This window comes from Panthera onca, chromosome X (genome assembly GCF_046562875.1).
Source record: "Panthera onca isolate mPanOnc1 chromosome X, mPanOnc1 haplotype 2, whole genome shotgun sequence".
NCBI classification, from domain to species: Eukaryota; Metazoa; Chordata; class Mammalia; order Carnivora; family Felidae; genus Panthera; species Panthera onca.
The window spans coordinates 87,034,009-87,045,791 of record NC_138357.1 but is presented as its reverse complement, the minus strand read 5'-3'; the positions used below and the strand labels follow the sequence as shown (position 1 = coordinate 87,045,791).

The 11,783-nt window shown below is 56.3% G+C and overlaps 2 protein-coding genes across 2 annotated transcripts; both read left to right on the top strand.

Annotated features, from left to right (window-relative positions):
• Positions 1–1,448: 1,448 nt before the first annotated feature.
• MAGIX (MAGI family member, X-linked) lies at positions 1,449–5,365 on the top strand. The gene is made up of 6 exons (XM_081793380.1): positions 1,449–1,553; positions 2,414–2,560; positions 3,358–3,440; positions 3,517–3,753; positions 3,864–4,035; positions 4,807–5,365. Exons 1-6 carry the CDS (start codon positions 1,505–1,507, stop codon positions 5,112–5,114), a joined length of 996 nt encoding a protein of 331 aa, XP_081649506.1. The 5' UTR covers positions 1,449–1,504; the 3' UTR covers positions 5,115–5,365.
• A 3,474-nt stretch (positions 5,366–8,839) lies between these two features.
• On the top strand, positions 8,840–11,781 carry PLP2 (proteolipid protein 2). Its single transcript, XM_081793381.1, has 5 exons — positions 8,840–9,103; positions 10,192–10,344; positions 10,450–10,545; positions 11,083–11,173; positions 11,373–11,781. Exons 1-5 carry the CDS (start codon positions 9,008–9,010, stop codon positions 11,393–11,395), a joined length of 459 nt encoding a protein of 152 aa, XP_081649507.1. The 5' UTR covers positions 8,840–9,007; the 3' UTR covers positions 11,396–11,781.
• Positions 11,782–11,783: the final 2 nt, after the last annotated feature.

The window sequence follows — 11,783 nt, the reverse complement described above, 5'->3', positions numbered from 1 at the left end:
AGACATCCCATTCTTTCCCACAGTCACCCAAAACTGAGCATCTCCTACTCTGGAAGCTTTTCTCATTTCTAGACCCTGGAACCCCCATCCACTTGGCAAGTTCCATGACCCATTTCCAAAGCACTGAGGCTGTCAATGCCTGAAAGCCTCCCCTCATCATCCCCCCCCAGCCTCGCCTTACAAGAGTGCACAAACCCTGCAAAACCTCCTGTCCACCAATCCACACAGCCTGAAGCTCTCTTTTTGCAGAATGTAATCACCCCTCTACACCAATCACCAGTTCCCAGAGCCATGAGCCCCATATTGAAAGCTGTGCTTTCCATCTTTACTGCTTGAAGTTTCAACTAGAGCAGGGAAAGTCAGTCAACAAGGTCCAGTGTATTTCCCTTCAGACAAGGTCAGATCAGAGGTGGGAGAGCCACAACATTCCAGGAGGAAGGAAAGCAGGGACCATTCCGCCCCTCTCACCTATGACACCACAGAGACCCTGAAAGGTGGCCCAGAGAGGCTGCCCGGCCACCCAGAATGAGCATCAGGACACAGTGTGTCCACAGCTTATAGTGAAAGTCACAGAAACAGTGCATGTTGGGGGTAAGCTTCTTGAGACTGGCCGGCTGTAGGGCCCTGGACAGGTGTCTGAGCCCCTGTGCCCCTCAGTTTCTTCCTCCACAAAGTGGTGGTCACGGTGGTCACAGACTGTCTCTCATTGCACCCCATTCCTCCTTCCACTACAGTAGCACTGTGCCCAAGCGCCCCCCCCCCCCCGGACCTCTGTCCCCAGGCTGCCCCCACTTTTAATACCTAAGAGAGGCCTCATTTCTCACCTCTCATTGGCTGGTGTCCCCTCCCAACAGGGGGGCCTTCAAAGCCTCCTCAAGTTCAGGCCCCTACCACCCCTCCACTCTCCAGGGCACCTGCCCTTCCCAGCTTCTTGAGTCTCCCAGCCCTATCATGCTCAGGGCTCCAAACCCTCCCGTGGTACCCAAGTCTCCTCAAGGGCTACCCCCTGCCCAGCTCAACAGACTCTTCCAGTTCCCACGTAGGTCCTGGCTCAGGCCAACGTTCACTGCAAATGTACCGAGTAACTACCAGGAGCAAAGCTCTGTTGGAGGCTGCAGAGTTCCCTGGTAAACGTGGGTTCCACTTCTGCACCCCCGTGCTTAGTTGTCAGAGCTGGGGCGGGGACCTTAACTTTTCTGGGCCTCGACTTCCCCTTCTCGCTCACGGAATAAAGCCTCTCCTGGGTGGGAAAAGGAGCACAGCCCAGGGTCCTGGGAGAGCAGAGGGGGCGCTTGAGGTAGAGGGAGGCCAAGCGCTCACGCTGGCTCCCACAGCCAGGCCTCCTTGCCTGCCGCCAGGTAGGTGACTGCGCGGGTCAGGTCGCCGGGCACGGGACCAGCCGGCTACAGCGGCGCCCAGGCTCGGGCGGGCCGCCAGGTGAGCGCGCCCAGGAGCTCCAAACGCGTCGCTGGCGGCCGTGCGTCCACCCGACCGACTTCGGGTCATGGAGCCGCGCGCGGGGGGCGTCACGGACCCTAGGGGGAGCAGAGGAGGTACGGGAGGGTGGAGAGGGACTGGGCGCGTCCCTGTCACCCCTCGCCCCGCCTGTCTGCTCCTCACCTTTTCCTTCCGACAGGTAGTAAACAAAGCAGCCCCGGCGCCCTAGTGGCGGTGGCGGTGGCGGTGGCGGTGGCGGTGGCGGCGGCGGCGAGAAGGGGGGCCCGGCGACCCGGGCTGGGCTCCAGGTCTCCGACCTGCACCCGTACCCGCACCCGCATCCGCACCGCGGGGCCGTGTACCAGACCCGGGGGCTCTCAGGAGTCTCCGGGGAGTTGTGCCACAGGGGTCTGCCCGGGTCACTGGGGACACCTGGGCACTCAGGGTCTGTAGTGAATTGCGGGGGTGGGGGCGTTAGGCGGGGAGCCTCTGGGATAGATGGAGGGGCAATCTGGGACTACGTGGGCCATCAGGGTATCTGGATACCTGGATATCTGGAAGGGGAATCGGGGGTGCCGGGGCCGCAGCGGCGGCCGACCCTGTTCTGTCGGGGCATCTGGAGAAATCGGGGTCCCTCTCGATATCGTGCGGAAAGAGTTTGGAATCTGGGGTTATGAAGGGGCAGTCGGAGACCTCCAGAGATAGTCCCAAAATGTTCGGAAGGGTCCGGGAATATTTCGGCCAAATAGCTATCTCCAGGATTATGGTGGGGGCAGGCGGGGGTCCACCGGCATACTCGCGATGGTCTGGGGGTCGCGGGAGTTGAGAGGGGCAGTGGGCGACCTTCGGAACTATCGAGCGAGTGGTCGGGGGGCTCTGAAGATCTTGAGGGGCATTCTAGGTCTTCGGACGTCGGGGAGCGTGGGGGTTGGCCGAGGCTCCGGCGGGCGCTGACCTGTTCCTTTCACCCGCGCAGGCCGGGGCCTTTCCCTGCCCGCGGGCCCCAGAGCCCGGCAGCTCCTGGCGCGGCTGGACGCGCGCCCCCTGGCGGCCCGAGCTGCGGCCGACGTGGCGGCGCTGGTACGCAGGACGGGCGCCACATTGCGCCTGCGCCCCAAGGCCGGTGCGTGTCGGGGTCGGGGCGGGGCCTCCCGGGGGGCGGGGTCTGACTGGAGCCGGATTCTGACGTAGCGGACCCGGGATGGTTGGTTGCTCCCCTGGGTGGGGCCAATGCTCCCCTGGGGGGGGGGGACTGGTGGGGCGGGGCTCGGAGGGAGCTGCGAGACGGGGGAGCCCTGACGTGATCCTAGAATATTCCTCCAGGAGGTGACACTGGGAAGGTTACTGCAGTAGGTGAATGTTGCATGGCTAGTTGTGAGTGCGGGCCGGATTGGTTATCCCTGTCGGTGGGGCTTTGAATGGCATTTCTGAGAAGGTGGGTCCTGGAGAGCGTTGGGGGCGGGCACTTGGCTAAGGGGCGGTCCTGGAAAGCCACTCTAGGGGGTGGAGCCTACAAACGCGAAGGGGCGGGACTCGAAATGTCAGGAATGGGTTGAAGTTTATAGGCCAGTTAGAGGGCGGAGCCTGGAAAGTTCCGGAGCCCAATCTTGGAATTGCACCCTCCAGGGAGGGCCTGAGGGTGTTAATATGAGGAGCGAGATCTTCGTGTGTATTAGAGGGCTGTAGGAAAGTCTGGAGGCTTATTCTATTAGCCGGGCCCAGATTTATTACTTAAAAAGGTAGGGGGGGGGGGGGGGTCAAGTCAGTTATTCAGGTGTGCTGAGTTCAGTTAAATGAGTGCGTGTGTCTCTCTGCATTCCACAGGCAAGGAAATGAGGTGAGGCTAGAATGTTAAATCAGGGGGTAGATCCTTGGTGGTTTCCATGGAGCATCCCTCTGATTGCCTTTTCCATCTTCCAGCCATTAGTGTGCTAGATTCTGCCGACATAGAGGTTACAGACAGTCGCCTGCCTAATGCCACTTTTGTGGATCACCGGCCCCAGGTACCATTTTGTCTTCTTAAAGAATGCCACCTGTTTTTAGACTGGAAATGTATGTACACTTGTGTCTTTACTCCAGCATCACCGGTCAGAGACCTTGGGTACAGGTACTGCACCGCCCCAAGTGACCCAGAATAAGGCACGTTCTGCTTCGAAGCCGCTCCAGGCCTCTGGACGGTTCTATGTGGAACTGGTTCGCGGTTCCGCGGGCTTTGGCCTCACATTAAGCGGAGGCCAAGATTCAGCCGGGGATACTCCTCTGGCAGTGCGTGGGCTGCTGAAGGATGGGCCGGCACAGCGCTGTGGTCGCTTGCAGGTAAGGTATAAGACACCCTTCATTAAACAGGACTAGCCCAATCCTTACCCTTTGTTGGGGTGTCCTCCATCTGTTCTTTTTACAACACCCCTCGCCTTGTATTCTTGCAGGCCGGGGACCTCGTGCTCCACCTCAACGGAGAGCCAACGCAGGGCCTCACCCACGCGCAGGTGGTGGAGCGGATTCGCGCAGGCGGACCCCGTCTCCGCCTTGTATTAAGCAGGCCCCTTGAAACCCACCCCGGCAAGCCTGAGGGGATGGGAGGGCCTCAGAAAGGAGATGGTGGGTTTCCCAAAGGAGAGGGGTCAGAGATCTGTGAGAGGAAGGAGAGGGTGGCAGAGTGGAGAGGCTGGGGTCCAGGGCACGAAGAGGTGGTGGTCTCAGTGGGCAGGGTCAGAGTTCACTGTCTGTGACGGGTCATGGTATTACCAAAATCAGGGTTGGGAAGGGCAGGGTCCCAGGATAGGAATAAAAGTAGATTTTAGAGTGGAGGCTTTTGAGGTACTGGGAGAGGAGTGGGGAGAACGGGTCTGGGGTAAAAGTGGATGTTCAGAAGGAAGAGTTGTGGTCCTCACATCAGAAGGCAGAGTGGGTCTCAGCAGGGAGAGCATGGGATGGTGAAGCGAGGGGGATACAGAGGGTAGGGGGTCTAGTTCCAAAGCTGAGGGGTCCATTAGGGAAAAGGTTGGGAGTAGAGGGAGGTGGGTTAAGGAAAGGGAGAGTCTACGGTACTAGATAGGAGGGGTTTGGCATCTTGAGGTCACCGTCAGGGTTTGATTTCCTTTGGGGATTGTAGGAAATTATTTTGGGGGGGGGCATGTTCTGGATTCAGGTGGGGCACGGTCTTGGGAAAAGTGGTGTTGGGGGGGGGGTCTTGAGGGGTGGCATCGGTTCCTGAATGTTGTGTCCAGTCTTCAAAGGGATATTTCTCTAAGGATTGGGGTCTCTGTCTCCTGCAGCCCCTGGAGCCTCCCTGCCACGCTCCACTATGGGTCTTGGCTCTCAGTTCCCCATCCTATCGCCCAATCTAACCCGCAGTTCTGCCATCCCCAGATCGCAGGCCAGATCCTGGGGGACCAGAGGTGATGAAGTCTCGCAGCGCCAGCGCTTCCCCACATCAGCACCCGCTATCCCGTACTATGGCCCAAACCCAGGGCAGCCCAGAGCCTAGCCCAGAGGGGGCAGCCGACTGCCCCGCGGTTCCTCCACCTGAGCGCCGCACAGAGGACCCTGATGACCGAACCCCAGGTTCCCCGGGACCCTGGCTGGTGCCGAGTGAGGAACGGCTCTCGCGGGCCCTAGGGGTCCCAGGGGCTGCGCAGCTTGCTCTGGAGATGGCAGCTGGGAGGCGGAGGCACTGAGCATGTAACAGAGGGTTCAGTGCTCCCTTGGTACAGCCCAACCTGTATCTGGTGTGCCCCGCCGGCCTCACACTAGCATCGCTATCATGGGCGGGGAGAGCTTCCTCTCTGTGTTGTCTCACCCTGCTTCCTGCTGAGCAGCGGACCAGCTCATGCTCCCCTCGCGGTGTCAGTGGTACAGCCCTCCGGACGGGCCAGACCAGCGCTTCTGGTTTCGAGCGGGGGTGGTAATAAAATGGTTCGACCCAATCTTGACTTGCCAGGTGCTGTAGGCCGGGTGGGGCTCCTGAGTTCACCCCGTAAATGAGGGGGTGGGTCGATCTGGTTTCAAGGAGGGCCTCTTCTTGCAGCCATTGACAAACTTACTTCGTGTTGTTTCACTTGTGCCTCTAGCGGGGTCTGCTTTTGCTGATCCTCAGCCGGGCGTGCTTTCTCCCCACTCGGTTTCTCTTCCCCAACTCCTGCTTCTCTCCGCATTCGTTTCACTTTTGGGGAGGTGTGCAGGGCTCACAGATAATCTTTGCTCCTGGCACGGGGAATGCAGAGGTGGGCCCGTTGTAGCGGGAGTGCACCTATATACCCACAGCTCCAGGCAGGAATCCTCCAGACCCTCAGCTGATGAGCAGATAGCAAGGCTAGAACCTGGGTGGCTTCTTTCGCCAGGAGCCTGTGGTCTCTCACTTCCGGCCTGGTTGACCAGCTTTTGCTGGCACGTTGACTGCCACCCTTAGGGCATTGGTTGGGGCCCTGGAACCCCCTTTGGGGTGGAGTCGGGAAGGCGTGAGTCAGCGGGCTGGGCTAAAAAAAGGCTGTTAGAACCTTTGAGCCGTGGCCCCCTCTTCCATAGATGGTGAGGAACTGCAGCCAGGCTTGTATGCACACGCCACATGCTGGGCGTTCCGGTCCTGGGAGAGGCCAGAGTTTCCTCCATCCTGGGAGCAGTGCCCCAAAGCCAGGGCTTATATGGCCAGCAGGACTCCAACCGGGATAGCCCCAAAGCCAGCACTGGCTGAAGCCAGAAATGTCCAGTCACCTCCGCTTGTCACCACATCCTGAACACTTGGCCCCATACCCCCAATGAAGGAAGCTGTGGTCAGGCAGGAGTGGGCAACTCCCACCTCTACAGGGAGGGGTCGGAGAGGGGCGACAAATTGAAAGACCAGAGGTGAGTTTCCAGAGTGACACTGAGAGGAGAGAAGGACTGCAAATCCAGGCTGGGAGCCAGGGTATAAAGAGGTGACCCCTTGAATGGTCAGCACTGTGGACATTGTGGGAGAGTGCGCTGGGGCTTCCAGCTACCCTTGACTCAGAGCCTGGTGGAGGTGTGGCTCTATGGAAGTCAGGAGCCCCAGTCCTATAAACACAGTCACACCCAGGAGACTAATAATAGTAACCCCAGCCACCATTTACTTAGCCTTGCCTCCCCTGTTGGCTTTACTTGCACTATCTATTTTCATCTACTTACTCCTCTACTCAACAATCCTGTTGTGTCCATTTCATGGGGGAGGGAAGTGAGCCCAGACAGTATAAATGACTTGAGGGAGGGTGTTGAAGCAAGATTTAAAGCCAGAATGGGGTACCTGGATGGCTCAGTAGGTGAAGTATGCAACTCTTGATCTGGGGGTTTTATTCAGCCCAGCCCGCTGACTCACACCTGTGAGTTTGAGCCCTATGTTGGGTGTAGAGATTACTTTTAAAAAATCTTTTTGGGGGCACCTGGGTGGCTCAGTTGGTTAAGCATCCAACTTTGGCTCAGGTCATGTTCTCATAGTTCGTGAGTTCAAGCCCCGGATAAGGCTCTCTGCTGTCATCAGGGAGCCCGCTTTGGATCTTTTGTACCCCCCCCTTCCCTCCCCTTCCCCTGCTTGCTCTCTCTCTTGCTCTCAAAAACAAACATTAAAAAATCTTTTTTTTGAGAGAGAGAGAGAGAGAGAAAAGAGTGCAAGTGGGGGAGAGGGAGAGAGAGAATCTTAAGCAGGCTCCATGAGATCATGGAGATCCATGAGATCAACCGTGGGATCAGGACCTGAGCCAAAAATTAAGAGACACTTGACTGACTGAGCCACCCAGGTGCCCCCTAAAAAATCTTAATCAAGGCCAGATTCCCAAGACTGTCCTCTTAATCTCACCTGCATCTGACAAAATAATTGCACTAGGGAGACGGTGGAATGAAAAACATAAAGATTTCTAACCTTGTGTAGATTTATGTCAGAAAAGAAAAGACAAGAAAATGAATAAATAAAGGATAGCTTCAGAGGCCAGAATTATAAAAATAACAAAAGGAGGTTATGTTGGTGGAGGTGATGATGGTGGGCTGCTGGTCTCTTTGGAGACATAACATTTGAGCTGGGACCTGAATGACCAGAAGCCAAATGTATGAAGAGCTTGAGGAAGGGCATTGACAGCCATGGGAACAGCAAGTGCAAAGGCCCTGAGGTGGAGCAGAGTTTGTTTTGTTCTAGAATCTCAGACATGTCCTCACAAAGTTGAAAGCACACATTCAGGGGTGGGAGAAATGTGCTTCATTCCTTCCACCACCCAACCACTCTCAGCAATTTGGGTTGACAGAGGGGTGCCCCTTCCTTGGTTTTGAGGGGCCCCAGGTTGGGGGTACAGGCAGGTCCTTGTGTTGAACTGTCCTGGCCTTCCAGCTACAACTCTTCCCTCCTAAAATGGGGTGAGAATAAAACCAAGTCCAGTCTGGATAGTGTGATCCTCAGCACATCTCCATGGATATCCAGATTCCCGTGACCAGGTGTATGTCTCAGATGCAGAAATCAAGGCTGAGTCAGGAGAAATTGCTCACTTAGGATGACACACTTCAAATGTCATCAGCATTGTCACCCAGACTGGCACCCCAGGAGCCTTCCTCTCATCTTGTCAAACTTCCAGCAATAAAGAAATCCATGATCCTTCCCCATTCCTCATCAAGGGCTGTGCTGGTGGCTGCTCTCCTTAGAACCAGGAAATGGAGGCCCAGCACTTAGGGCCAGGGCTTCCCTAGGATTGCAGAACAGAGAATCAGACCCTGGGCTGTGACACTGTTAATAATATCTGTCCCGATTTACTGAGCAGCTTGATGCTCACCAAGCCCTGTTCTCTTTTAGCCGGTGCGCTAGCACAGTCTCATTTCCATCACTGCTAGGAGGTTTATTCCACCAACCATGGTCTTTTATCCGAAATTCCGAAGTCCAAAAAGCACATGTTGGGAACCATTTGGTTACGAAACCTGACCTGACTTAACGAGGCACAATTTTCAGTTTTGACTTATCCCACTTACTGTAAACGACATCCACACCTTTTCTTGAAGAAATATTAAGGTGTGTGTGTGTTTTTTTAACGGAGCAGCCTCAAACCTCGCTGAGAGTGTCAAGAAACACACAACTAAGATCCGAAATATTCAGAATTCTGGAAACACACATGGGTTTAACCATGCCCTCAGTCATTTTTACAGCTAAGGAAACGGAGTCATACCTCCCCCCCTCCTCCCACCAAAACCAGATCCCCGCGGTTCCGAATTGAGTCAGCACCGAAAGCATTCCTATTCTGAAAGCGCGAAAGGTCTCGCCATTACCGCCATTACCGCACTTGGTACCCCGCACTGCCAAGCCTCAAAGGCTGGCGCCTCTGGAGGTGGGGCGCCCTGGGGGCTATGAGACAGGCGGGGAGTATCCTTGGCAGGCGGGGCAAAGGGGCTTCCGGGGCGGCAGCCACCTGGCCCGGCCCCCTCCGGCCCCGCCCGCTTCTGCTCTGCGAGGTGATTCACTCCCTCCTTCGCCTCGGGGGCCCCCTTCCCGTCCAGACGGCGGGCAAGACGGCAGGGTGTGCAGCGTCCCCCAATCCACGAGCAAGCAAGTAGATACTCTGCGCCCCTAGGGACTCCAGCGCACCCGATGGCGGATTCCGAGCGCCTCTCGGCTCCCGGCTGCTGGGCCGCCTGCACCAACTTTTCGCGCACCCGAAAGGGAATTCTCCTGTTGGCTGAGATTGTGAGCGTCCCGGGATAGGCGGGTGGGCAAAGGCGGGGTGGGGTGGCTGGACCACGCGTAGCCCAGCGACCCCAGGTGAGGCAGACGTGGGCCCGGAGGCGCTCCCCAGTGAGGGAGGGTGGGTGGGTGACTTAGCGGCAGAAGCCCGAAACTGGGGGCTCGGGGCGAGTCCGTGGGGTTTGGAGAAGGTGGTCAGGAGCTGCTGGGCCACGGGGTGACGCAAGGGGTCCATAGAGCATATGGGGGGCCCTGTGGAGGGAGACCGCGTGGACACATCGGTGGGCTCAACCGAGGGATCCTAGGGGGCTGGGAGGTGGGGGGCCTCCCGTGGCAGGGCGTGGCGCGGCCTGGGCACAGGCGGGCGGGCTGGCCGGGAGCCCAGGGGCGGGGCCTGTTGGGGTGGGGCCCTGAGAGCTGGTCCTTCGGGGTAGGGCGGTCCGCCTTTTACCAGTTCTTCCTCACCCTTCTGTGGTCGGGCCGGAGGTCCTTAGCTATTCCGGCCGCTCGGGAGCCTGGGTTTCCTACCTCCCTCAAAGTGGGCGCCGCCTTTGATTCACTTGTAAAAGGGGTGCGACGCCTTTAACACAGCCCTGCCCCTCCGGTGTCATTCTCACCGCTTCCCAAAAGGGTTGCCGAGGGAACCGCAGGTCCCGCCCCTGTCAAGGCCCTGAAGCTGGCGCCAGCAGTACTCACAAAACACCTGGCTGCACCACTCCCAGCAGCCCGCCCCTATGCTGGAAGGGAAAAGGGGCGAAATTGAGGCACCCAACGCTACCCCTTACTAGCTAGGTGACCCTGGGCAAGTCACTTAACCTCTCTGGAGCTCACTTTTCTCACCTGTAAAATAAAGATACTAATAGTACCCAGCTCATTAGGTTGTCGTGATAATTAAGTAAATTAATATTTGTACAGCTCTTAGAAGAAGAACCTTTGAGACACAATGAGCGCACAATAAATGTTTAGCGATTATTATTTGTCATCTTTCCAGTCCTGGTAGGCATCTGAGTTTAAGACCTTCAGTTTAAATCAATCCCCTCAGCCCTGATGGGCACTGATCATAGGCCCCCTTTCCCCTGTCATCCTTCCAGATATTTTGCCTGGTGATTCTGATCTGCTTCAGTGCCTCCACACCAGGATACTCCTCCCTGTCGGTGGTTGAAATGATCCTTGCTACTATCTTCTTTGTCATCTACATGTGTGACGTGCACACTAAGATACAGATCATCAACTGGCCTTGGAGTGTGAGAAGGGGGCTGAAAATGGCGTGGTTAGGGAGGGACCTGGGCAGGTGGGATGGTCCCAGTAACTCTGGATGCTGACTTCCCTCTTCTCTCTACACATCACAGGATTTCTTCCGAACCCTCATAGCGGCCATCCTCTACCTGATCACCTCCATTGTTGTCCTGGTTGAGAGAGGAAATGCCTCCAAAATCATCGCAGGGGTAAAAGCTGCAGGGGCAGCTCTAAAGTAAAGAGAGAGGGGTTTGAGAATCCAGGGGCCATCTCTGCCCCTGTTTTTGCCAGAAAGTGTGTGACCCCTAGCAGGCCACACTTGTCCTCAGAGCCTACAGGAAAGTCTGGCCCAGGCCCTGGTTTTCCTCCCAAGATCACCATTTGCTGTGAAAGGCCATACTTTGTCCAACACAGGGACCTTTGTGGGAAGAGCAAAGAGGCAGCCCCTTTGTCAATACATTAGACTATCATCTGCTAGAACTTTGTCTCAAATGTACAGTGTGAATGGTGCCACCAACATGTGGGGCCACCATGTGGTTTCCCTGTGTTGGGAGGGTCTAGGAGGAGGGAGGGTAGGGTAGATTCCAGTCTCCTGGTCTTTCCCTGGGGCTCTCTGGCTTCCTGATCTGGGTTTTAGTCACCATCCCTGTGTAGGGCAGTCATTGGAGGTGGTGGACAAAGAAGCAAAAGCCTGAGTAAGCTGACCAACCTAATCCAACCTCACTTACTCCCATCGCCACCCTCAGGTACTGGGCCTAATTGTTTCATGCCTCTTTGGCTATGATGCCTACATCACCTTCCCCTTGCGGCAGCAAAGACATACAGCAGCCCCTACTGGTAAGTGTGTGTGTGTGTGTGGGGGGGAGTGTTGCTTAGGGGGCTGAGGAGAGAAGGAAAGGGGTCTCCCAAGGGCATGAATGCCCCTTATTGGTACTGATGGCTTTAGTGCCAGTAAGTACCATAAGCTTCAGTATTCTTGTCTGTAAATAGGCGTATGAATCCAGCCAATGCTTTCCTCTCTTTTCCTCACTTGCAGACCCTGCAGATGGCCCGGTGTAGGTGAACTCCCTTCATTTCTCTCTGCAACCTGCAAATAACACTTCCATGGAAATAACTCCCTCCTGCTCCTACAGCACTCCCAGCCAACTCCCAGTCCCTTATTTGAAGTAAAAGTGCCTTTATTGGGAGAATCTATTTTCCTACCTGCCAATCCCTCCTGGGTGTGGCCATTTTTATGGGTGTGCCTATGTCCCCCTTCTTTCTGCAGTATCCAAAAGGAGACACCTGTTCTGCCTGGACTATGCACCCACTTAAGCCACAAAATGAGGGAGGAGGGAGCCTCAGATTTGAGATTTTAGGTCCCAGGTTGTGACCCACACCAAAAAAACTCCTCAGTGTGGGTGGTGGTTCTGTGGAGGGATAAATAAAGAGATTGTTAGAACATATG